Source organism: Sus scrofa, chromosome 3 (assembly GCF_000003025.6).
Source record: "Sus scrofa isolate TJ Tabasco breed Duroc chromosome 3, Sscrofa11.1, whole genome shotgun sequence".
NCBI classification, from domain to species: Eukaryota; Metazoa; Chordata; class Mammalia; order Artiodactyla; family Suidae; genus Sus; species Sus scrofa.
In genome coordinates this window covers 38,694,243-38,719,265 of record NC_010445.4, presented here as the reverse complement: position 1 = coordinate 38,719,265, position 25,023 = coordinate 38,694,243, and the positions used below count along the sequence as shown (strand labels likewise).

Below are 25,023 nucleotides of genomic sequence, written 5' to 3'. Positions count from 1 at the left end.
CGGTGGTGTAGGTCGCAGGTGCAGCTCGGATCCCGAGTTGCTGTGGCTGTGGTTTAGGCCGGTGGCTACAGCTCCGATTAGACCCCTAGCCTGGGAACCTCCATATGCCACGGGTGCGGCCCTAGAAAGACAAAAGACCAAAACAAATACGTTTTTAGAAGAGGAGGGAAGCTGTAGCATGTATGGGTGCTGGTGGGAGCGATCTCCGGAGAGACCAGCCCTCCCGGTTTGCTGGGGAGGCAGAACTTGCTGTTTGAAAAGGCGGAGTTGGTCACCCTTATCTAGACAATGAAAGACTGTGTTTTGTTTCTTTTGCTCCTTTCACCTGTTTCTGGAGCGGCTGTCCATCCAGAAGCCAAACTTAGCCCTGCTTCCCTGTCTCTAAGTCCCTGCCCTCCCTGCTGTCCCCTGGTGGGTCTCTGGGCCTCCAGGGAGCCTCAGTGCAGACCCAGCGGTGCTCCCAAGATGCCAGTGGGGTGGCCCCTGCGGCACCAGCCTCGGCGTGCATGTCTCTGTTCGAAGGTGCCTGCTTAGGAGATGCGTTTGTAGCATATTCCAGCCGGCAGTACGTAGACCCTGGTCCCCTCCTGCCCCCACAGCCTGACGGCGGCTCCGCCATCTCCTCCTCCCGTGGGTGTTGCTGGTTATTGAGCGGCTGGTGCAAAAGCTAGGTGGGTCCGTGCTGACATGATGTCCGTAGCGAGACGGGCCCTCAGCTGGCCTTGGTGTCTTTTTCCTGTAGGAAGACTCAGAGGACAGTGAGATTGACCTGGAGGATGAGGAGGACGACGACGACGATTTGGAGGACGAGAGCATCGCTGTCTCACCTGCCAAGCCCAGTCGCAGAGGCCGGAAACCTGAGCCCCTGGATGAGAGTGACAATGATTTCTGACCTCCTGGCCAAGAGACACAGGCAGACTAGAACCCTCAGATTTGTAGGTAAAGGGCGGTCGGAGGGGCCAGCAGGAAACATGCACGGTGTTGGAGAAGCCAGCTGGACTCCCTGTTGAGGAAGCACAACCTGCTTCTGCCCTAGCCTCCTGTGCTTTACTCCCCAGGGCTTAAGCTAGAACCAGAGCAAACCCCAAAGATTGTTTTGCCTTATTTATCTCCTAAAACTTGGGAAATGCATGCATTCTTAGTGATTCACATCCACAGGACAAAAACGTGAGAAAGAACAGCCAACACTCAGTAAGTATTGGCTGTTGTTTCTGTCACTCATTTCTGCTGAGTCGGCGGGACTCAGAGCCCCGACCTGTGGCAGGAACTGGACACAGGACTCGTTTTGGGAATTGGAGGGAGTGTCTGACTCTTAATCACGAACACAGTTTAGAACGTTTCCGTTATATCAGCTTTTACTCCTAGTCCTTATTTCACACCGTACTCTTGCTTTTTCCTTCTGCATGCTCACAATACCAAGCTTTTAAATGTATTTTACTAACACTTTCTGAGAGTTGGCTGGCTTTGATGAAAACCAACTTTCCCTGAAAAGTGGGCAGCAGAGAGATGCTCCAGGTTATGCATCCTCTGTTTCCTCTTGGAGGCTGGCAGTCTGCCTTAGAAAAGAGCAAATTAAGGAAAAAGTGTATGTATGGATTTGTGTTTCTGACTCAAAAAAGTGAACCAGAATTGAATTCAATAGAATAGGACCAGGAGAATTTCCCTTTTGTAAAATGAGACGCATCAGAGAGTGGGCTTGGGTTTTGTTGTTCTGTTAATATGGAAAGCACAGAGTTTTCATTTATTTTTCAGTTACAAAGTCAAAAGACTTGTGAAGTTCTTTATCTCTTAATAAATGTATTGAATATACCGTATTTTTATATCATTTTTATTTGAAAGTTAATTGTTTTATTTATTTGCCCCTGTAACATAAATACTTATTCAGGAGAAGTTCACAGGTTATTAGAGTGCATGTAAATTTTGGGGCATTATGTGACAGTGAGGTACCTTTGCTTTTTTCTCCGTCTTTCCCTAAATCTTACATTTGAGATGACCCCCTTTTAAAAACACTCAGCATCCAGTTGATGCACCAATTATCTGAGATGTGCCGTCTTTGAAGCCTTACTTGCCAAGGAAGTAGGTGTTTGGGTCCACGTCAGCCCTCAGGTGCCATGGCTTTTAAGCCACAAGAGTCCTTGCATCTTCTTGGATGTTATAGCTTTGCTTTACCTGAGTCTGACCTGTCTTGGATTTTGAAAAACAAGGAATGTATTTCTGTTTCCCTCGTGTGATGCTCTCTCCTGATGGGCGTTGACCGGGGAGCCCAGCCCAAGCCACAGGTCACACGTCCACAGGAAGAGTGGGCAGCCATTGTTTCACCTGTTCCTTGTCCTTCATCCCTTGCTTAACTGGCTTTGCGCCAAGTCTCCCATGGGCTTCTGCATCTTCACTTGAGCAGAGTCTGTCAACATAGGAGCTTCAGGTATGGATTGTAGTTATTAATGTATTTCTGTCGCTGGAACGGATCTAGGAGTCGGATGTGTGCAGGTGCCTTATAACTCGCTGTCATTCGGTTTGGGTCAAGCAGCAGAGCAGACTGAGGCCCCAAAGGCGACTGATTAGGTCAGTGGAAAACAAGCATTTAGATCATTGCTGACAGGTTGTTTTACTCTGTAATTTAAAGGGCCTCTTAAAATGCTTTACAATGTGTGTATTGGCCTCCCCAGAATTAAGTGCCTCGTAATAATAAACCTGATCAAAGAGATGAAAGACTTATATGCTGAGAACTATGGAACATTAATCAAGGGATTAGAGAGGTGTAGGCTGGTGGCTACAGCTCCAGTTGGACCCCTAGCCTGGGAACCTCTATATGCTGCAGATGCAGCCCTAAAAGACAAAAAAAGACCAAAAAAAAAAAAAAAAAGAAGAAGAAGAAGAATATAAAATGGAGAAAAAGACAGCCTCTTCGGCAAGTGGTGCTGGGAAAACAACAGCATGTAAATCAATGAAACTAGAATACACCCTCACACCATGCACAAAAATAAACTCAAAGTGGCTTAAAGATTTAAACATAAGACACCTTAAAACTCCCAGAGGAGAACATGGGCAAAACACTCCAACATCAACCGTAGGAATGCTTTCTTAGGTGAGTCTCCCAAGGCAATAGAGATAAAAGTGAACCAGTAGGGTCTAATCAAGTTTAGAAGCTTCTGCACAGAAAAGGAAACTTAAAAAAAAAGAAAAGAAAAGAAAACCGCTAGGATCAGAGGAGATAATTGCAAATGATCCAACTGACCAGGGCTTAATGTCCAAAACATACAAACAATTCATACAACTCAGCAACAACAACAACAAAAAAACCAGCTGAAAAGTGGCAGAAGACCTAAATAGACATTTCTCCAGAGAAGACATAGGGATGGCCAGCAGGCAGATGAAAAAATGCTCATCACTACTTATTAGAGAAACGCACATCAAACTACAATGAGGTACTTCCTTACACTGGTCAGAATGGCCATCATTAATAAGTCTACAAATGACAACTTCTAGAGAGGGTGTGGAGGAAAGGGAAGCCTCCTATACTACCGGCGTGAATGTAAATTGGTACAACCACTATGGAAAACAGGATGGAAGCTCCTCAGGAAGCTAAATATAGACCTCCCCTATGATCCGGCAGTCCCACTCTTGGGCATCTATCCAGACACACCTGCAGTTCGAAACGATGCATGCACCCTATGTTCATAGCAGCACTGTTTACAACAGTCGCGACATGGAAACAATCTGCATGTCCGTTGGCGGGGGATGGACTGAGAAGATGGGGCCCATACACAGTGGAATACCACTCAGCTGTAGAAAGAACAAAATAATGCCGCATGCAGCAGCGTGTATACAGCCAGATTATTATGCTAGGTGAAGTAAGATGGACAAAGACCATATGATATCACTTACATAACACAGCACCGATGAACCTGCCTACAAAACAGACAGACTCACAGAGAACAGACCTGTGGTTGCCGAGGGGGAGGGAGGAGGATGGACTGGGAGTTTGAGGTTGGCACTTACAGACTGTTTAGAATGGATAAGCAACGAGGTCCTGCTGTACAGCACAGGGAGCTAAAGCCAGTCTCTTGCGATAGAACAAGACGGAAGACACTATGAGAAAAAGAGTGTGTGTATATATACATACATACGTACGAATGACTGGGTCACTTTGCTATATAACAGAAATTGACAGAACACATTGTAAATCAACTATAGTCAAAAACTTCCACATCTTTTTTTTTTGCTGAGAAACTTTGTAATGGGGATAATCAGGTCTTATTTGGAAGGCAGCTGTGCTCACCACTATGCCACCAAAGCAGGGTCTTATTTGATTTCCAATAGACCTAGGTCAAATAAAATGTGGACTTAATGTGGAAGTCTCTAAATACAAATCTATTATTAATCAAACCAAGAAGCTGAAGATAACATCAATACTATATATCAACTTAATATTGAATATTTTCCAGATCGTGTGAACCCCCATGATTCATTCTGGCCAGTTCCTTTTTTTATTTCCGAGTATTGATATAAATGCTTAATTGCCTTAAGCCACTTAAATGAAGCTCTTTTACGACGTCAGCCCCACTGTGAATCAGCTGTACTTTCATAACAGTTTTGAAAATGGGCGTGGGCAGGAGACGTCAAGGAATTTTTACGTGCTCAGTTTTCGTGGGTAGGAATAACCATCGGGTCATCCACGGGGAATTCTGAGGACACACTTCCCTCTGATGTGGGGCAGGAAGAAGAAATACAGGCGTGCACTCGTGAGCATTTTAAGCTGTGAGGTCTTTGTCGCGTGTCCCGGTGGGTTCACAGCATACCATGGAAATATCACACCTGTCACACTCTTGGTGCTGGAAGCCAGGACCGGTGGAATTGGAAGGGAAGTGGAGGGTCCTCCTCCCTCTCCAGAGCAGAGGTCCTTCCTGTGAGGCGGGATCAGAGCAGGACGACAGAGGGCTCAGGGAGGGATGCCGTGAGGAACGGGGAACTCAGAGTTTTGCAGAGTAACCGGCGTGTCTGTGAGAAACGCAGATCTGATCCTCTGTTGGATAGCCCGACAAGAATGAGCAGTGATGTAGAAAGTTAAATTTTGGAGTTCCCATCATGGTCAGTGGAAACAAATCTGACTAGTATCCATGAGGACACAGGTTCGATCCCTGGCCTCACTCAGTGGGTTAAGGATCCAGCGTTGCCATGAGCTGTGGTGTAGGTTGGAGACTTGGATCTGGCCTTGCTGTGGCTGTGCTGCAGGCTGGCAGCTACAGCTCTGATATGGCCCCTAGCCTGAGAGCCTCCATATGCCGCAAGTGCGGCCCTTAAAAAAAAAAAAAAGTTAAAAACCTTTAGCTGTTCATTTCTAGGGAGACCAGTACATTAAACAGGAAGAAGCTAACTCAGCAGTGATCATCAGAACAAATAAAATCCTAAGAGAACCACCAACTGATGACTTAACCAAAAATCCTGCTGTCACTGCTGGAAGGATGGTGAAACCAAAAGTGGAGCTATAAAGTGACGCACATACAAGTGCCACTTCCCGTCATAGAAGGTTAGTGGAAAATGAACTAGTGCATGTAGGACAGGATGGTTAGCTCTGCGGTACTTGGCGAGGGGAGACACACGTGGTTCTTTTCCATTATAGGCCTTTTCCTGTCTGTGAGATTCCTCGGAAAGAGTACGGGCGAGGAGAGCCCGTGTCTGAGGGAAGAAGAGACTGGGACGGCACCTCTCAGATGTTCTCAAGTGGGTGTGTTTGCCTCTAGTGATTAGGACGAGGTGGTCATGAGAAGGCAGAGGGGTGGGAAGGTGGTGACGTTAAGGGGTCCAGGACAGGGGATGTTGCCAAAGACGGGACGGGTGCCCAGGACGAGAGAGATCCTTGTTGTAAGTGTGCTTGAGTGAGAGTGACCGCTGGAGTGGGCAGTGAGGACATCTCTGGTAACCTCAGCACGAAGTGAGCTAGCGAGTGGGGGCTGAAGAGAGATCGGAATGCAGGGGTTTGTTTTTGTTTGTTTGCTTTTGTCACAGAAGGAAGCACCTTTTATTGTTGTGTTGTTGTTTGTTTTTTTCCTCACTGTGCCCAGGGCATGTGGAAGTTCCCTGGTCTGGGATTGAACCCACCTCTGCAGTGATAACACCCAGTCCTTACCCCACTGCACCACGGGGGGAATCCCGAGAGGTGGCGATTTGAAGTGAGTACGGATGACTGTTGAGAAAGGCGGATGGTCGCAAGGGAGGAGAGGAGGCAGAGCCGGGGGAGATGGGGTCACAGAGCGTGTTGAGGGACAGAGGGCCTCTTTTTAAGAGGAAAACACACATTTCTTTTTAAGTGAAAGGAACTAGCTTGTGGAGTGAGGGGGAGAGAAGGGGTGAGGGGAAGGGGGCGCAGCGAGAGGCTGAGTGCAATTGATGCAGCAGAGTCTGCAGTGGGAGCCATTCTGCTTAAACATTGCGTCTGTGTTGAAAACATTCACACCAGCTGATGGGCTGATGCTACTCGTTGGGGTTAAGACGGCTAATTTCTATAGCATCTATTGTATTTACAGCCCGAAACAGTTTTCTTGACTTGGGCATCAGCTAGAGGACCCGGAATACGGAAGCCTTGCCTTAGAAGTTGGGCCCTACGCTAAAGGATGGCCGATCCTGACAAAGCTTATTAAAAGCAAGTTTTGAAAGGATCCAGCTGTTTCTTTTCTAGGATAAAGCTCAAGAATATTTTAAGGAATACAAAAATAGTCATTACCCAATAAGGTAAAATTCTCTGGCATCAAATCAAAAATGACCAGAGTTACTACAACATTGTAAATCAACTCTACTTCAATGAAACTTAAAAGGAGAAAAAAATTACCGCAGGCATACAGAGTTCTCATGTGGTGCAGCAGGTTAAGGATCCAGGGTTGTCTCTGTGTTGGTGCAGGTTTGATCCCCGGCCTGGCACTGTGGGTTAAGGATCCCACATTGCCGAAGTTGTGGCATAGGTTGAGCTGAGGCTCAGATTTGATCCCTGGCCCGGGAGCTTCCCCATGCTGTGGGGGCAACCAAAAAAGAAAAAAATAGTCAAGAAGCAGACCAAGGGATGACCCAGAAATGACAGTTGACAGAATTAGTAGAAAAGGACGTGGACACAGTTTTCCATGTGTTCAGAGGGTGGAGGAGAGCACGAGCGTGTTGAGAGACGGATGACATGGAGAAAGTCTCCAGCAGCCCTTCCAGAGACTTTAAAAACCGAGAGGAAAACTACACAAGCTGAGATTAAAAGCATATTAAACACTGCAGGAAAAAACATTACTGACCCTAAAGACACAGGTCACATTTGTCCAAAAGGAAAAACAAACAAAAAAGACCCCCCCCCGAAATCCCAGTGTGTTGGTTATCAATTTATTGCCCCTGCTCCAGATTGACCTTTTCACCTGCTGACAGTGGCGGTATTCGTTTTAAACATCTCTCCTGAGGGACCCAGCAAGATGTTCCTAAGCCTTGTTAGTCTGTTGCTTGAGAGACTTTGAAAGGAGGGAGGAAGGGGCTTTGCTTCTGAGGTCCCTGGAGAGCACTCTTTTTTCTCTAGTGCTCTGGCCCCTGTGGTTTCGCCGGTGCTCTGTTCCTGCAAGGCACAGCTCTCCCCAGCATTTGGCCATTTCGGCTCTTGACTGCCACATTCTCAGCTCAGCCAGAACCAGTGCAAACCACAGGACAGTCTAGCAACATCTTGAAAGTACTGAAAGAAACAACTGTCACACTCAGATTTTGTACCCAGCAGAAATACCTTTCAAAACCAGTAATCCAGGAAAGACTGTACAAGACCTGTGTTCAATTGTCCCCAGTTTCCCGATCATGTTCTTGATTAGCTGATTTTTTTTCCCCCTTTAGTCTAGGATCCAATCAAAGATCTTAAATTGTTATGACTAATAACATCCTTTTGTTTAAAATAGTTCCCAGCCTTCTGTATTTTTCATCGCATTAACATTTTTTAAGAGGTCAGGCTTTTTTCTTCTTCCCAGAATGCCCCTCAATTTGGATTTTGTCTGACTTCCTTCGTGATCAAATTCAGGTAAACATTTTTGGCGGGAATAACACATCAGTGATGTGTCCTCTGAGCGTCACTGTGCAATATATGACATCCGTTTGTCCCCTTATCGGTGCTGTTAAGTTTATCACTTCACTGAAGCATTTGCATAATGTCTCCATTTTTAACGGACCTTTGTAAATACCTGTCAGGTGGTACTTCGTGACTGTGCAGATGTGCAGATTTCCTCTTCCTTAATAGGCTTTCCTCTGTGGTTTTATCATCCAGCGACAATTCTTATCCAAATACTCTTTTTTTTTTTTGGCCGTACCCCTAGCATGTGGAAACTCCCAGGCCAGGGATTGAACCTGTGTCACATTGAGCTGCCACAGTGACAATATGGGATCTTTAACCTGCTGTTCCACAGGGAACTTCCCAAGTACTCATTTTTAAAGAAACATTTGGAACAATAGTTCCTGTTTGAATTTGGAAGTAATAATTACTTTACAGTTTTTAGGCATTTTCCTTGGTTATTTAGCGGATGAGAGCCGCGATGTCCATTTGGAGTATTTCTCCTTTCAGCACAGCCATCGAGGGAACTTAGGCCAGGTGGAAGCTCAGCTATCTTGTCTTCAAGTGGGGGGCCGAAGAGAGAATGACACTAGAAGGCGTCCACATTTAACATACCGCTGATAACCACAGATGCCGCATAACACGTGGCAGATGTGATCCATGTCTTTGAAAGGCCTTGTCCTGGGTAAAAAGATGGCAAAAACCTTGTGAACGTTTTCGTCTCCCTAATCCTAGCGTCAAAGCCTTCATTTCTCTTCAAAAATCTTTCGTGATTTTTCCTTATGACTCTAAGGCTCATACTCCCAAAACCTTCTTTTCTTCTTGAAAAAGGAGAGGGAGGTCCCCTGTGTCACGGATGCCGGATGAACGGATGCGCTTGAAAATGGCAGATCATTTCAGAATGGGGGGCATGAGTGTACCCAGGTCAGGGAAAGGGCAGTCATAAGAAAAATTAGGAGCACATGAAGCCCTCAGGATGTAAGTCAGCTCCGACTGGCTGCTCACTTGCTGAGCTTTGAGGCCTGTGTCCCCCGCGCCCCTTGGCGGAAACACCCATCGGTGCTGGAGCAGCGTCCGTCCCTCCGCTGCCTAGACTGGCCCTGCTCGTGTCCACCTTCGGCAGCTCTTTTCCAGCTTCCCCACAGGAGCCCTGCTCTCCCGCAGGTCCGCATCGTTCCCAGACCCCAGGAAGGCGCCCCGGGAAACGGTCCTTCTGTGTGAAAGCGTCCAGCTGTGGCTCTGCCTGTTGTCCTGCCTGGGCAGGAAATGTTTTGCTCACATTTCAACAGTGCACGAGGGAGCATTTGTCTTGATAGCTTCTGAGATCATCCTGGCACCAGATTCCCCAATGTGGTTTCCCTGGAGACTGGGAGAGAAGGATGAGGACAGAGCTGGAAGACTGGCTGGAGGCCCGAAGGCCCAAAGGCTCTCCTTAGTGAAGAGCAGACAGACACGGCATCCCATGCAGAACCCCGGATGAAACTGTGCTTCCAGGGTCCCTCTTCCAGACAAGCTCAGAACCGCTCCCTCCTTTCTGGCTGCGCCCGTGGCATGTGGCAGTTCCCAGGCCAGGGACTGAACCCACACCACGCTAGTGACAATACGGGATCCTTAGCCCTCTGAGCCCCACCAGGGAACTCTAGACAGCTCACTTTTTTTTTTTTTTTTGTCTTTTTTTGCCATTTCTTGGGCCATTCCCGAAGCATATGGAGGTTCCCAAGCTAGGGGTCAAATCGGAGCTGTAGCCGCCGGCCTACATCAGAGCCACAGCAACGCGGGATCTGAGCCATGTCTACGACCTACACCACAGCTCACAGCAACGCCGGATCGTTAACCCACTGAGCAAGGGCAGGGATCGAACCCACAACCTCATGGTTCCTAGTCGAATTCGTTAACCACTGAGCCACGAGGGGAACTCCTAGACGGCTCACTCTTAACACCGAGTTCCCTCACAGAGCTGCCAAAGGCCTGGAGTCAGCTGGCTGTGAGATTGAGGTGGAAAGCCTGAGGGCAGTTCTCAGGGTGAGCGGGAACGGCAGGTGCGACTGAACCCCACTCACCTGATGTGCTGAAGCCCGTGGTTTCCAGACAGCGCGGTGGCAACACATATTGCCCCGTCCATCCCCAAGGAGTTCTCTTGAAGGCTAGGCAGAGAAAAGATGGAGACGCCACACTGAGCCACTCAGGGCAGAGGGACAGCCCTGTGCTATCCCAGGGACAGGTCTGGGACTGATGTGTTCACAGGTGCTACAGCAGCAGTGAGGTGGCACTTAACCCCGAGAGCCGTGTCTCCAGGTAGCCAGGTGACACGTCCAGGTGCCACGGAGGACGTGAGACCGAACATGCAGAGATGACCAAACTCATCCACCACGCAGACCCTGGCGATCAGAATGGTGTGAGCTATTTGTATTTGGAAGGGAGCCGCTCCAGAGGAGATCCAGAGCGTCTTATGCCACAGAAGGTTCCAGAAGAGAAGCCTGCTGCTCTGAGGAGCAGGTAGGTCTGGGTAACCACTCACTTGAGTCTTCGGAGGCTTGAGTTGACCTTCAGCGCATTTGCCAGGGCTTTGGCTCCGGCCACCCCGATGGCATTTCCTCTTAAGCTGTCGGGAAAGACGGGACCCCTAAGGCACAGTGATAGCTGAAAGGCGAACGAACGTGGTACCTCATCAGGTGAGCGTGTGGGCTGCTGCGGGGAGGCGGCGTGGAGTCAGCAACCTCGAGGGTGGGGTTGCTCCCACCTCACTTCCGGGCACAGAACGGAAATGGGCGCTGGGAGCGGGACATACGACAAGGGTGAGGCCAGCCCAACCTGGGTGGTTTGTGGAGGCCTCGTCCTCCATTTTCGTTCCGAAGAAAGAGCTGGGCTGAGGCTCAGAGGCAGTGCTCCGTCCAGGAGCAGGGGTGATCTAGACACCCCAGGAGCAGAATCGTCTCGCGCAGGCCGGGATCCTGGCCACCCCAGGGCCCTAAACTGGGCTTGGGGACATGTTCAGCCTGGGCGAGGCCGAGGAGAAGCAGACCAGCAAGCGAGGCTCCCAGGAAAAGGGGGGAGGTGGGGCTGGGGCAGCGGGGCCAGCTTGCTGTCTCCGCAGACGCCTCAGTGATGGGAGAGTCTCCCTTCCAAAGTCATTCATTTCGAATCAACAGCTAGGTTTGGGAGCCAGAGGCTGTCGCTGGAGAGGAAATACTTACTCGAGGATCTCCAAGGTTCTGTTCACAGCCAGGGCCTCGCCCAGTGCCTGGGCGCCTGGGGCCCCGATGGAGGCCACCTGGAGACTGGAAGGAGAGAGCAGTCAGCGGACGGGCGGCCTCTCCAGCCTCACGCCTGCCTGGTCACGCTCTGCCCGCATCTGCCCTTCGCTTCCTCCACCCCTTGACTTAAGGCTGGCAGCGGGGAGACAGCGCTGAAGGCTGCCAGGTGTGGTCCATCCGAAGGACACAGCATCTCCTGCCCACACTGACACCAGGCAGAGAGCTGGGTGCTGTGGATACAGAAGTTGAAGGGACACTCCCTGAACCCCTGGTTCTAACTTCCTAGATGTCCCAATGGCTAATCTTAGGAACATCAAACGCACCTGCCTAGTCTGTTTTACAGTGTGTGGTGTGAAAGGATGGGTGGGGGCCGGCTTCCTGGGCTGCCGGGCCCCCCCGGCACTTACTAGAGAGCAGTGAGGGTCGTGTTTGCCTTCAGGGCAATGGCCACGGCAGAGGCACCTTCATCCCCGATGGCGTTCTCCTGCAGACTGAACACAGGGCCCGGGCCCTCGTGTGAGGTGCCAAGCTTGGGCCTTCTAGGCCTGAGACCACACGCACAGTAGTCAGCCGCGTTCCCAGGGCCACCCCCGGGGGGGGGACTGTGCCTCCTGTGCAGCCACAGTTGCCTGAGGCAGCCTCGTCACCATGCAGAGAGGTCTGCGGTCTGCAGGAGTCTGGACCCTCAGAGGCAAACCAGAAAAGGAACATGTGGCAACACTGTCAGCAAGATCTTAGAGGAAAAAAGCATGCTTTTCAAAGCTAACCAGAAAATCAAAGCCCTCAATTTCTGGGCCATTCTTGTTGGCCATCTTTTTTTTTTTTTTCCCCCCTTCCTTTCACATTGGAGGGAAGTGGCAGATCCTGAAGCATTAGACGATTAATAAGAGTTTGGTTCAAGTGGACACTGGTATGTTTACAGGTGCAGCTCACATCCATAATTTCTTTTGGCTTTTTTTTTTTTTTTTTTAGGGCTGCACCTGCAGCATATGGAAGTTCCCAGGCTAGTGGTCAAGTCAGAGCTGTCGCTGCCGGCCTGCACCACAGCTCACAGCAATGCTGGATCCTTAACCCACTGAGTGAGGCCAGGGGTTGAACTCATGTATGGATACCAGTCAGATTCGTTACCGCTGAGCCACGGGAACTCCCAGCATTCATAATTTTAATAAGCATTTGAGGTGTTGGCTACCAGCAAGCCCAGTACCGTCCTCTTGGAACTCAGATCAGAGGGCAGATGAGCAGTCACCAGCCACAGGCAGCGGGGAGGACCCTGTGGAGTTGCCCTCACTGAGTGGCAGGGAGTGGGGGGCTTTGCACAGAGGTGGCCCAGCAGAAAGAGGTCTAGACCAAAACCCAGAAGTGAGAGATGGGGGGAGGAACCCAGAGAACTGGAGTTGCTGGAATGTGGGGTGAGGCTGAGCAGGTGCAAAGGAAGCAGGTCTGCAGGGGCCTCGGAAGCCACGCTAAGGGTTGGACTTCACTCTGCAGGCATTGCCAAGCCATTGAAACATCTTATCCAGGATGGGGAGAGCGAGGCGTTTGGCAGAGATCTTTGGCCAGCAGTCTGAGAGGGGGCTGGACGTGGAGGCTGCTTCAGTGATGCAGGTGAGTGAGGCTGGTGGCCTGGACAGTGGCTGTGGGGGCAGAGGGCGATGGGTGGGACCTTGGGAGAAGGATCGGCAGGACTTGGAGGTGAATTGCAGGTGAGACGTGAGAGTGAAGGTGATGTTTCCAGCTTGCACAGTTGGTTGCTGGACCAATCATGAGGTGAGGGTCCAGGAAGCAGGCTTGTGGGGGCGATAGTGTGGGCAGTTTGAAGTAGCTGTGACACGCCCAGTGGGGAGTGGAATGGGCAGTGGACACGTGGGTCTGGAGCTCAGGAGAGGGGCCTGGAACATAGGTGTGGGGCCACTGGGACTTCGAAGGGAGTTGGAGCCCTGGACGAGGAGGAACTTTTTCTTTTTTTCTTTTTTGTCTTTTTAGGGCCGCACCCATGGCACATGGAGGTTCCCAGGCTAGGGGTCAAATTGGAGCTGTAGCTGCCGGCCTACACCAGAGCCACAGCAATGCCAGATCTTAGCCGCATCCGTGATCTATACCACAGCTCATGGCAATGCCACTTCCTTAACCCACTGAGCAAGGCCAGGGATCGAACCCACGTCCTCATGGATGCTAGTTGGGTTCGTTAACCGCTGAGCCACAACGGGAACTCTGAGGAGGAACAGAGCCCTGGGGATGCCATGTTCAGCCAGACAGGGGTGTCCTGGATGCTGGGGGAGAAGCAGACCAGAGCAGAAGAGGGCAAAGGTTACGCAGAGTTGCTGTCTGACCCAGCAGGTCCACTCCTGGGCGTACACACACGAGAGTTAAAAACGTGCGTCCATGTGGAAACTTGTACACAAGAAGCCTCAGCAGCAGCAGCAACAGCCGGGTTCATAATCGCCACAACGTGGGAGAAAGCCACGTGTCCACCGGCGATGCGTGAACGGACAGGGTGTCTGCCCACTGCTGCGGGGTGTTAGTTACTTATGAAAAGGAAGGAAGTGCTGACAGGCAGTGTGAATGAACTTTGAAAACATCCCGAATGAAAGACACGGGTCGCAAAAGCCCACATGTTGTGACGTCCCTTATGTCACACGTACAGGCTGATCCGTGGAGGTGGTAGATGAGTTTTTACAGGGCGGGGGTTATGGAGGGACCCGTGGGTGTGGCGTTTCTTTTGGCGTGATTGAAAGGCTCTGAAACTGGTTGCGGTGATGTCCACCCAGCTCTGTGGATAACTGGAAACCAGTGCCTTGTACGCCTTAGGCAGCTGGATTCTATCTCACCAGGGCCCATGAGATGGGAACATGCCGCTGGCCTCAGCGGAGGAGGCTGTGTGTGGCGGGCACCCCACCACCACCACCACCGCCGTCCTGCAGCCCCTCTGGGCATGGGGGGCACTTACTCGAGGCTCGTCAGGCTCGTGTTGAGCTGTAGTGCTTGTCCCAGGGCCTTGGCGGCACCAGCCTGGATGAAGTTCCACTGCAGGCTGGGCAGACACAGACACACATGACCACGCGGCCCGTGACCACGCGGCCGAGCCCAGACCTCCTGTCTTGGGGGCTCCAGAAAGCAGGAGCCTCTTCGGCAGCGTGAGGCAGGGAATGGAGTCCCTAAGGATGGGGTCCTGGCCAAGATGGCAGAACTCCTGCAGCCCCCCTCAGGCTCATTCAAGGGGTCAGTGTGCGCTCTGGTCAAGGAGGGCACAGTGACCGGCCCCTGCGTGAAGCACGTGCACACAGAGGCACAGCGTGGGCACCCACCTCCCACCCTTGGCCCCTCCATGAATCAGCCCCAGGAAGCAGAGCAGGGACGCTACTGAGGTCCTGAGACCGCGTTGGGGGCAGGGCCCGTCGTGGGAGCTGGTCTCCCACCTCCCCTGGTTTGAGGGTAACCCTGCAGCTCCGCAAGGGGACAGGGCGGGGCGCCGCGGACTCACTGAAGGGACGTGAGGGCGCGGTTTTCTCTCACTGCCACTGCGATGGCCTGGGCGCCCTGATCGTGGAGCAGGTTGGCTGTCAGGCTGGGAAGAGGGGAAGGCGGGGTGGTGAGTGGGATCCGACAGTGCAGCCCCCTGGCCCTGCTCACTGGGGACTCCAGACCACTCTCCTGCCTCCCACCTGCACCCCGGGGCAGCATCCTGACCCCTGGAGTTGCCTGGCTCGCGCTTTTTAATGTGCTGGCGCTCTGGCCTGCACGCCCCTGCACTATTGAGCGGGCGTCTGACAGCCCCACGGCGGGGGCGGGTCAGGGGCCAGGCTCTGCTGGGTGAGCCTCCGTGACAGGTCACCTGCCAGGAGGTGGCAGAGCTGCCCGGGGACTCACTTCTGGTCCCTGTGCTGTGCTGCCCGCATTAGGGAGCCCTTCCCACGCGCTTGTATGGGGGGAACCCTAGAGGGATGTGGCCACTCTCTTCATCTTCATGTCACTGATGACATGAGAGAGGGGGCCTTGTTTCCAGGTTGCGTCAGACACAGGGTCTCCCGGCCACCCCCTCCCAACCAGGTCCTCCTCCAGCCTCCTGCAGTGGTGGGGGCGCCAAGGGTCTGTCCATCAGCTCCCAGCTCAGGGTGGCCGGGCCCTGGGGGGCATAAAGGAGCCTTAGAAGCACAGCCTGCCCGCCTTACATACTCCAGGCTCTTCAGGGTGCTATTGGTGCAGAGAGCGCGAGCCAGATCCTGGGCCCCGTCCGGGCTGATGGAGTTTTCTCGCAGGCTGAGGAGAGAGGACCCTGAGCTGCTGGCTGACAGCTGAGGCCTCGAGGAGGCAGGCCCGGGCACCCAGGCTTTAAGGGTGGGGAGAGCCTGCGGCAGGAAGCTCAACGCCGAAGGCTCATAGCCAAGGTTCCCCCTCACCACCCCCAGGACTTTAGCAGTAGAATAGACAGTCCGGGAGGAAGAGGAGAAGGTGACAGGACCTCAGAGACGTGGGCGCAGGGGCTGTATGAGGGGAGCAGCAGATCCAGCCGGCTGAAGGCTGTAGCCGTCCCTGCCTCCCCCATGAGCAGGATGCCAGGCTGTAGAGCCAAGCTGCCCGCCCATAGGTCTTCCCCGCGCAGGTCGGGCACGAGGTGTGGGCCTCTCGTCAGCAGCCTTTCCTTCCCAGTCCCGAGTCCCTTCAGACTCCCTGGCCAGAGGGCGGCCCTCGGGTGGAGAGGGAGGCAGGGGCTTACTTGAGGCTGAGGAGGGTCTGGTTGGTGCAGAGGGCTGCCATCAGCGCCGCCACTCCTGTGTCACTGATGGAGTTGCTTTGCAGGCTGTGGGCAGAGCACAGGGCACACATCTCAGGACCTGGAGGGAGTCCGGCCTGGGACTGCAGGGAGTTGGGGGGGGGGCTGTGCCCCTACCACCCTTCTCAGTTGTCATTCCTCTCCTGTTCCCCACATTCCAGCTTCTGCTCAGTCAGGGCAGGTACCAGCACAGCCAGCAGCAAAGCTTAGACTCTGCCTTGATGTTGGCAGCTCTGCACGGCTTTCTAGGGGGACATGTGTCTGCAGCCCCCAGAGAAGGTGATGTAGCTGAGTGTCCCCATTGTGGGGGCCATGCTGAGCTCCCCCCTCACCACTAAGGCCCCTGGAGCCAACCCCCTCTGTAGCCACCTGCTAGCCTATAAAGGGCCCTTGGTGCTTGTCAGTCTGAAAACTCCAGAACCACCACCAGCGGGACTGTCCAGGAAAAGGAAGCTGGTGGGGTGGCTGGAGGGAGAGACACTGAGGTCACAGTGTGCCCAGGGTCGGTGGTTGGCTGGGTTCTGGTGGGGGGGGGGGCACCTGACTGACGGCCCTCCTCTGGGACCCGCCCACCAGCTGGATGAGGAACCCAGGTGGGGCGTCCCCCTCTGCCCACAGCCACCCCAGAGGGTGGTTAGACAGGCTTACTCCAGGCTCTTCAGGCCCTGGTTCACCTTCAGCGCCTCTGCCAGGGCCTTGGCACCTCCATCACCAATGCTATTGCTGGAGAATCTGCAAGAGATGGGACATGGGTGGAGCACCCTGGCAGGATGAGGTGGAGGATCAGAGTCTGGGAAGCCCTTCAGGGAATGGCTGTTGCTGTTGTTTCAAGGGTGCCCAATGCACAGTTTCTTCTGCCCAAGGCTGGCTGTCAGGTAGCCTCTGTGAGAGATGGAGGTAGCAACGTCCTTCTTGCACTTCCTCACGGGGCGGGGGGCAGGGCCGGGGCTTGGGGCCAACCTTTTAGTGAGAGGTATTTGTGATACTTTATGTGAAGGTGGCTGGGGTGCTGTTTCTTCTGCCAGATGGGAAGGCAGGAAATGTGAGCCTGCAAAGGCAGGCGCTCACTCGGTCCTAGGAATCTGGATCTCCATTCTCCTGGTCCAGGGCTTTGGAGTCCAAAAGCAGCTATCTTGTGCTCACACATTCATTCATCCATCCACTCACCTGTGTGCCCAGTCACTCACTTACCCATCCATCTGTCCATCTATCCATCCACCCACCTACCCACCTATCCTTCCATCCATCCACCCACCCACCTACCCATCCATCCATCCTCCCACCCACCCACCCATCCATCCATCTATCCATCCACCTGTCCATCCATCCATCCACCTCTTTACTGGCTCATCCACCTGTTCATCCATCTGTCCATCCCCATGCTCACAAATATTTGTGGGGGGCTGGGCATTGTGCTGGGCATGGGGGACACCACGTCGGCCCTTCTGCATGTCTCACATGAGCTCCTTCAGACTCCTGTTCTGCTTCAGGGCATCTGCTATCCACTGGGTTCCCACTGGCCCGACGGCGTTGCTCTGCAGGCTGTAGGAGAGGCGTCCTTCAGCACAGCTGGCCGCAGCCATTCCCAGGCCAAGGACAGTCTGGTTCAAGGGGAGAGGTCAGGCACTGCTCGAGTGGGAAGAAGATCTCCAGGAAAGGCTCGTGGCTTTTTGCCAGACTGTTGCCAATGGACTGATGTTATGTGTGAAGAGAAAGGGGCAGGGGCAGCCGGGCCTCCCCTTTCAGGGCCAGACAGCAGTGACCAGCGGGTAGCAACAACATCCGGCAGCCTCCGCCTGGGGGCCCTCCACGTGCAAGTCACACCAGCCCCTGATGGGACCAACCCTCTCCACACTCAGCAGTGTGCCTCCCTCTGGACCAGCCAGCAGCCCCCTTCCAGCCCTGCACACCTCCCTGGGCAAACCCCCCCGCGTGGGTGCCTCTTCTCCAAAAGCTCCTTGCTCTCAGACTGGTCTGGAGGCAGGAGGGCTGCAGGAGACCCCGACTCGTCCCAGGACAGGTAGGGCAGGGCCTCCTGTGTGAGGGTGAATGTGATCTAAACAAGAACGGCATGTTCCCCGGTTCCAAAAGGCAACAAGACCCCCGCCCCCCAGAGCACTTCTTCCGGAAAACCTGGACCTGTAAAGCCTTCCCTGTCCCTGGGTAAGTCTGTTTAAAAGCTCTAAGCAAACAGCTGGCAGGTGCATAGCCGAGGAGTGCCTTTCGCAAGGACCTGGAGCCTCTCTGGCCCGTGCACATCAAGTGGGAGAGCACGTCCCCCTGTGTACATGCCTGCGTCTCCTCAACCGTGAGACATTTCCCTCTTCCTCCGAATAAAGGCAATTCATGAACACAGACAGCTGCCCCCAGATAACAGGCCAATTTAGGATAAACTGTGACTAAAGGGGCTGCCCTGTCCTCTGATTGGAAGACAAGCTGTGGTTTTTCTTGAAAATACACGTAGCATGTCGTATCTGTTGGGCTGTAGAAGACGGTGAACCCCCTTTCTGTCTTTGCCGCCTCATTGGTGGGGCGCCTGCGGTGCTCAGTGCAGTCTAGCTGGATGCTCATGTCAGTGCTTTCTGCCTTTGTGCTGAGGATTTTCCAGGTGGGCAGGAGGCTTTGTTTTGAATTACGTGCCCCAGCACCTGTTCTTAGACATCGGGTTTGCCGGGGCCATACCGATGGACCCGAAAGCCTTGGGGCCTTGTCTGTCCCCCCGCTCCTTGCAGAAAACAGAGGGGCCCTTGGGGGAGAAGAGAGGAGAGAAGGTGGCCCACTCACTGCAGCACGGAGAGGGTCCGGTTGGCGGCCAAGGCCTCAGCCAGGGCCCGGGCTCCGTCATCCCTGATCGCGTTGCTCTGGAGGCTGTGGAGGCAGAGGCATGTCACTGCTGGTGCCGGGGGCACCCAGGAGACCCCCGCTCCCGCCCTCCAAGACTCTTCCCACTGCTGCTCTGGCCGCCGGGTTTCCTCTGCGTCTCTAAGCACTTGTCTGCTGCCTGGGACAAGCTGGCCATGGCATCTGGCTAACAGTGACAGGGGCGTTGCTCGTCCTAATTACAGCTAAAAGCCGTGGCACCCGGAAATGGCAGGGCCGTGCAGAACCTGGGACCCTCATCCGCTGTGGCGGGAGAGTCGACCAGTGCGGCCTCTGAGGAAGGCTGTCTGGCCGTTGCTCAGAAGGAACATAGGGTTGCCCTGTGAGCCAGCAAATTCCACTCCTACTTCTCTACACAAAAGATTGAAAAAAGGTGCTCAGAAACGTGTACACAGATGTGTACAACACAAGAGCCAAAAGCTGGAAACAGCGCAAGTGTCTCTCAAGTGATGAATGGACAAATCGTGGTCTGTCCGTATCATGGAATATCACTTGGCCATAAAATGGAATGAAATACTGACGTGTGCTACAGTGTGAATGAACTTAGAAGACTTTTACTAAGTGAAAGAAGCTTGAAAGTCAGTTTTGTTTTTTGCTTTTTAGGGCCACACCCACGGCATATTGAGGTTCCCAGGCTAGGAGTCCACCTGGAGCTGCAGCTCCTGGCCTGCGCCACAGCTACAGCAGCGCAAGATCTGAACCGCGTCTGTGATCCGTACCACAGCTCACGGCAATGCCAGATCCTTTACCCACTGAGCGAGGCCAGGGATCGAACCTGTGTCCTCATGGATGCCAGTCAGATTCGTTTCTGCTGAGCCACGATGGGAACTCCAGAAACTGAACGTCTTATTGTTTGACTCTGTTTATATGCAGTCTCCGGAACAGGTAATTGATACAGACAGAAAGCAGGTTGGTGGTTGCCTGGGGCTGAGGGGGGAGAGTGGGCAGTGGTTGCTCGTGGGTGTAGGGTCTCCCTCTAGAGAAACTAGATAGAGGTATTGGTTGCACAACTGCGAATGGACTAAATGCCACCAGATGGTCCCCTTTAAAGTGGTGAATTCTCTGTGCATTTCACCTCGGTGGACGTAAATGAATGAACACAACCGAGGGGAAGTACAACGGAGGATGGATACGCCCACCGGCCCTCAGAGGAGCACAGCACACCACCCCAAACAGTCGGAACCACGTGGAGGATGGTTCGTCAGTGTCTTGGAAAGCAACTTGAGGGACCCCTGAGAGGCAGGGCCTCGGGGACTCCCCCTCAGAGGAGGACAAGCGCTTTGCTTCTTCAGACCTCTGCATGCCTTCCTCCTACCTTCACTCCTCCTCTCCATCCCCTGCTCCTGCCGGCCGTAAACCCAGGCACAGGGAGGAGCTGACCTTGGAAATGTGCTTAGGATACACAACCCCTGGTCTCCACTGGGCAGGAACCTGGATCTCATGGCCACCGCTTTGTGTGCCCTCCCCCTCCACGGCTAGCATCTGATGGGATGGTTTTCTGGGCCGTCGCCTGGGGTCAGCGAAGCAGGAGGCGAGTGACACGTACCTCAGAAAGGCCAGCGTGCGGTTAATCTTGAGAGCATCTGCCAGCGCCTTGGCCCCCTGAGGTCCAATGGAGTTACTGTGGAGGCTGCAGGAGGAAGAGAGAGAGACCATCCCCCTTATCCAGTTCCCAGGGAGGGAAGGAGGAGCAGAAGTTACGTGGCCTTTGAAATCTGTGCCCCTCGGAAAGAATGCATCGGGGTTTGGGGGTTCGCGTTCAGTGGCACTGGGGCAGGGATCCTTACGTAGGTGAACAGGGGAGGAGTTTGCCAAGATGGCCCCATGTGGGGGGGAGAGGAAAGCGGGGTCGACGGACTAGTGCACCTGGGCCCGTGAAGAAACGACGACACCAGGTTCAGGGCTGAAATGTGGGGGCTTCCCTGGCTGAGTCCCAACAGCTGAGCAGGAGCCAGGACTTTGCTCACTCACCTATGTCCTTCCAACCCACCCAGGGGACACTGTGGTTTGGGGACTTCACAAGCTGGCCCATGGGCTCTCTCTGTCCCAGTGGTGAAGGGTCCTACTTACTCCAGAGTGGTCAGACTTCGGTTGACGAGGAGGGATCTGGCCAGAGCTTTGGCCCCTTTGTTACTGATCTGGTTCTCAGCCAAGCTGCCCAGAGGGAGGGAGAAGAGTGGTTAATGCGGGCTGTTAAATCTTGCCGCCTCTTCTGCCACACCAGGCCTGGGGTCCAAACCCCTCAGTAGCATCGTCAGGGCCTGGAGATCTGGCGAGCCAGTCCCAGGAGGAGAGCCTCTGAGCCAGGACCTATAGGGCCGGAGTGGGCAGACAGGACCCTCACACTAGCAGAGGGTCCCGGGGAAGAGTTTGCCTGGAGTCCAGCACAGCAGCACAGCAGAGGGACAGTTACCGAAGACTCCCACATGAATCCCAGCCACTGGTGTGCTGGAAACCCAGCTCTCAGGATAAACAAAATGATAAACAAAATACAAAAGCCCTGATTACGTGGGCTTATTTCCACAGTGTAAATGCTCCCACCATGGCTGATTCTAAGCCCGCTCAGCCTGTCAGAATTCCTGAAGATTTAACAATCAGCTCTCACGAACCAGTGGCTGAACTCACAGTTCTCTCACACCCCTGGCCCCAGCACTTTCTTCTCTAATCCAGGAAAGGAAAATGGTAGCGTCATTATAAAACTTAAGTTGAAAGTAACAAAATGTACGTCTCCATCTGCCTTGAAAGGGCGTTCCAGGAACATGCTCATAGATAAGCTTAATGTTGCTTCGTGTTCCCAGCTTCCCAGAGGTGGTATCTGTTGAGGTTCTTTACCATTTCTTGGGCATTTTACTTATTTATTTATTTATTGGTCTTTTTAGGGCCACACCTGCAGCATATGGAGGTTCCCAGGCTAGGGGTCGAATTGGAGCTGCAGCTGCCGGTCTACACCACAGCCACAGCAACATGGGATCTGAGCCGCTTCTGTGATGTACACCACAGCTCACGGCAACGCCAGATCCTTAACCCACTGAGCGAGGCCAGGGATTAAACCTGCGTGCTCATGGATGCTAGTCAGATTCGTTTCCACTGAGCCATGACAAGAACTCCTCGGGCATTTTAAAATGTGGGGCAGCCATACAGGGTACAATTAGAGTTCCCAGTGCTTTTTAAGCTGTTTCAAGGGCCCCTAAGTTTCCTCAGAAAAGCTTTAGGAGCCACCAGGAGGCTGAGGCAGAAACAAGTGTGTGTGGTCATGACCAACCCCAGTAACAACTCTGGGCTCTGTCCCCACTTCTTGCAATCCCGACAGCCCCCTTTTTGTCTGTCTTACTGCCTCATGTGTCACTTTTAGAAGCATTCTATTGCCAGGAGTCCCCTGGTGGCTCAGCAGATTAAGGATCCTGCATTGTCCCTCCTCTGGATCAGGTCACTGCTGTGGCTCGGGTTGGATCCCTGACCTGGGAACTTCTGCATGCTGTGGGTGCAGCACCGCGCCCCTGCAAAAAAAAGCGTTCTTTTTTTTTTTTTTTTTTTTTTTTTCTTTTTCTTTTTACAGCTGCACCTGTGACATATGGAACTTCCCATACTAGGGGTCAGGTTAGAACTGCAGCTGCAGGCCTATGCCACAACCACAGCCTGGCAACACCAGATCCAAGCTACATCTGAGACCTGCGCTGAAGCACGTTGCAACTCCGGCTCCCTAACCCACTGAGCAAGGCCAGTGATCGAACCACACATCCTCGTGGACAGTATGTCGGGTTCTTAACTGAGCTGCAACAGCAACTCCAAAAAAAGCTTTCCATTGCTTAAAGTTTGAAGACCATTCATCCAGATCACCTATACAAAAATTCTTTAATTCTAGAAAGCCTCTGTCCCCACCCGGCCTCCAGGCCCAGGACTTTTATAATATGTTATAAGGAAAGATTCATGAGCCACGTGTGTTTTCTGAAGGGTGCCTCAGACACTCCAAACAGGGACATGGCACTGAGGACCAGCTGTAGAAAGGTGAACTAGAGCATGTGGCCATGGTAGAAATTTTTGGATTTTTAGAAAAAAATTCTGAGCACTATCCAGATTCCGTTCAGCCAAACCCTGAATGTTGCCTATTTTGATGAAGGTTCTCATGAAGGAAAATACATTAATAAGGAGTTGTCATTGTTTCCAAAGAGACTGCATCACAGTTTCTGGCTAAAAAGACCCGAGAATCCTGCTGGTAACAGGTGGCGCTCACACCGTGCTTCCTCTGCGCCTGACCCGTCCTGAGCACATCCGTCCTCTGAATTAATTGGTGGAGCCTCAGGGCAGCACTAGGAGACAGTGTGCCGTGAGGGATCAACCTTGGCTCCTGCTCCTCAGAGGTGACCTCGAAGCCCTTGGCTTGCCCTTCCTGGTAAGTATGCCTGTTTACCTGGGTGCCTTGGGCCTTGACAGGTAGTTTATCTCACTCAGTGTCGGCTGGACCTCTAGAGGTGCTGGGGACTAAGGCAGGCACTTGGTGGTCAGGTGTGTGGTCATGACCAACCCCAGTAACAACTCTGGGCCCCAGGATTTGGGCGCGCTTCCCCGATTAGACTGTTTTCTGTGTGTGGTCACATCATCTCTGGGAGCGGGAAGTGCTGTCTGTACGACTCCACTGGGCGGGGACCACTCCAGCCGCCTGCTTTCTGGGTCCCAGCCCCATGGGCCTTTGCATTTACAGATTTTTTTTTTTTTTCCTGCACCCATGGCATATGGAAGTTCCTGGGTTAGGAATTGAACCTGCACTGCAGCAGTGACCCAAGCCTCTGCAGTGACAGCACTGGATCTTTAACTCCCTGTACCACAAGGGAACTCCCCACTTGCAGATTTTAATCTGTATCCTTTCAGTGTGGTGAACAGAAATTGTTCTGAGTTCTGTGAGTTCACTGCACCTGGGATGGGCCCTTGAACTCCTGCCACCTACTCTCCTTGGTCACAGGGTGTCTGTAGGGTTGCAGGGAGCTCACCACTCTTAACTGCTCTCTGGATTTGTTGACTTGTTTTTGCTCTGGACGCACACCATATTTTTGTCTCTCCAGATAGATTATTTCAACAGTCAGAAGCTTGGGCGAGGATGAAAAATTACTCCCTGGGCCCTCTTCTCCAGACCCGCCTCCCTAGTTCTCCTAAAGCCACCTCAGATCAGCGCAGCGATCCAGCTACAAATCAGGGTGTTACCCAGACTCAGGTATGTTACTGCAGAGAGTTACATAAGCAGGTGGGTCTCTTCTGTTGTCAGTATATAAACTTTCATCTCATTTCAGCATTAAAGATAGTGTTTAAATTAAAAAAAAATTTTTTGTCTTTTTAGGGCTGCACCCGTGGCATGTGGAATTTCCCAGGCTAGTGGTTGAATTGGAGCTGTAGCCACCGGCCTACACCACAGCCCATGGCAACATCGGATCCTTAACCCACTGAGTGAGGCTGGGGATTGAACCTGTGTCCTTATGGATGCTAGTCAGATTTGTTTCCACTGAGCCATGGCGGGAACTCCTAAAGTTGTTTAATTAAAATTAAATGTCAATTAAATTTTTTTTTAAATTTGGGAGTTCCCATCATGGTGGAGAGGAAATGAATCCTACTAGGAACCATGAGGTTGTGGGTTCGATCCCTGGCCTCACTCAGTGGGTTAAGGATCCAGCATTGCCGTGAGCTGTCGTGTAGGCCGAGCACCTGTAGCTCCAATTAGACCCCTAGCCTGGGAACCTCCATATGCCAAGGGTGCAGCCTTAAAAAGACAAAAAAAAAAAAAAAATTAAATTTGGATTTTGTTTAAGGGTGCAATCCATTTGAGGACAAGCTTTGCGAGAGGTTTAGAGGAAGGCAGGCCTGCCGTGTGTCAGTGCCTGTGGCACTTGGAGAAACGGCTGTCTGGCCCTCACCATGTCCCTCCCCTCTCCTTACAGAGGAGCTACCTGACTTTCTGGAATGGGCGGGGAAAAGCAGCCTGTGTCCAGAGCCACACGCCTCAGAAAGCACCACTGGCCATGTGAGGAGCCCCGACCCAGAGAGACAGGTGGGCCCCTGGGCGGGGTCCTTGGGATCAG

The 25,023-nt window shown here is 52.8% G+C and overlaps 2 protein-coding genes and 1 long non-coding RNA gene across 21 annotated transcripts in view; 2 read left to right on the top strand and 1 right to left on the bottom strand.

Moving 5' to 3' along the window:
- Positions 1 to 2,704, top strand: part of CLUAP1 (clusterin associated protein 1) — a 37,182-nt gene extending 34,478 nt beyond the window's left edge. For 2 of the 4 annotated variants that reach the window (XM_021085674.1, NM_001245000.1), the window contains 1 exon segment: positions 743 to 1,814. In XM_021085674.1, the coding sequence (XP_020941333.1) occupies positions 743 to 892 (150 nt within the window). In that variant the 3' untranslated portion in view covers positions 893 to 1,814. 4 annotated transcript variants of the gene reach the window in all.
- Positions 78 to 25,023, bottom strand: part of NLRC3 (NLR family CARD domain containing 3) — a 45,599-nt gene continuing 20,653 nt past the window's right edge. For 6 of the 16 annotated variants that reach the window (XM_021088091.1, XM_021088089.1, XM_021088087.1 and 3 more), the window contains 14 exons: positions 21,029 to 21,112; positions 20,505 to 20,588; positions 18,863 to 18,946; positions 17,537 to 17,620; positions 16,727 to 16,810; positions 16,022 to 16,105; positions 15,481 to 15,564; positions 14,789 to 14,872; positions 14,255 to 14,338; positions 11,715 to 11,798; positions 11,248 to 11,331; positions 10,572 to 10,655; positions 10,114 to 10,197; positions 78 to 4,904 (listed from right to left, as the gene is read on the bottom strand). In XM_021088091.1, coding sequence (XP_020943750.1) covers positions 4,670 to 4,904; positions 10,114 to 10,197; positions 10,572 to 10,655; positions 11,248 to 11,331; positions 11,715 to 11,798; positions 14,255 to 14,338; positions 14,789 to 14,872; positions 15,481 to 15,564; positions 16,022 to 16,105; positions 16,727 to 16,810; positions 17,537 to 17,620; positions 18,863 to 18,946; positions 20,505 to 20,588; positions 21,029 to 21,112 — 1,327 coding nt within the window. In that variant the 3' untranslated portion in view covers positions 78 to 4,669. Of the gene's footprint in view, positions 9,420 to 10,113; positions 10,432 to 10,571; positions 10,694 to 11,247; positions 11,332 to 11,714; positions 11,799 to 14,254; positions 14,339 to 14,788; positions 14,873 to 15,480; positions 15,565 to 16,021; positions 16,106 to 16,726; positions 16,811 to 17,536; positions 17,621 to 18,862; positions 18,947 to 20,504; positions 20,589 to 21,028; positions 21,113 to 25,023 lie in introns of those variants that run through there. The other 10 variants (XM_021088094.1, XM_013995705.2, XM_003124651.4 and 7 more) reach the window with 7 other exon arrangements.
- On the top strand, positions 11,757 to 25,023 carry LOC106509712. The gene is made up of 3 exons (XR_002342925.1): positions 11,757 to 12,912; positions 23,126 to 24,164; positions 24,883 to 25,023. It is a non-coding gene; the product is annotated as an uncharacterized LOC106509712 (long non-coding RNA).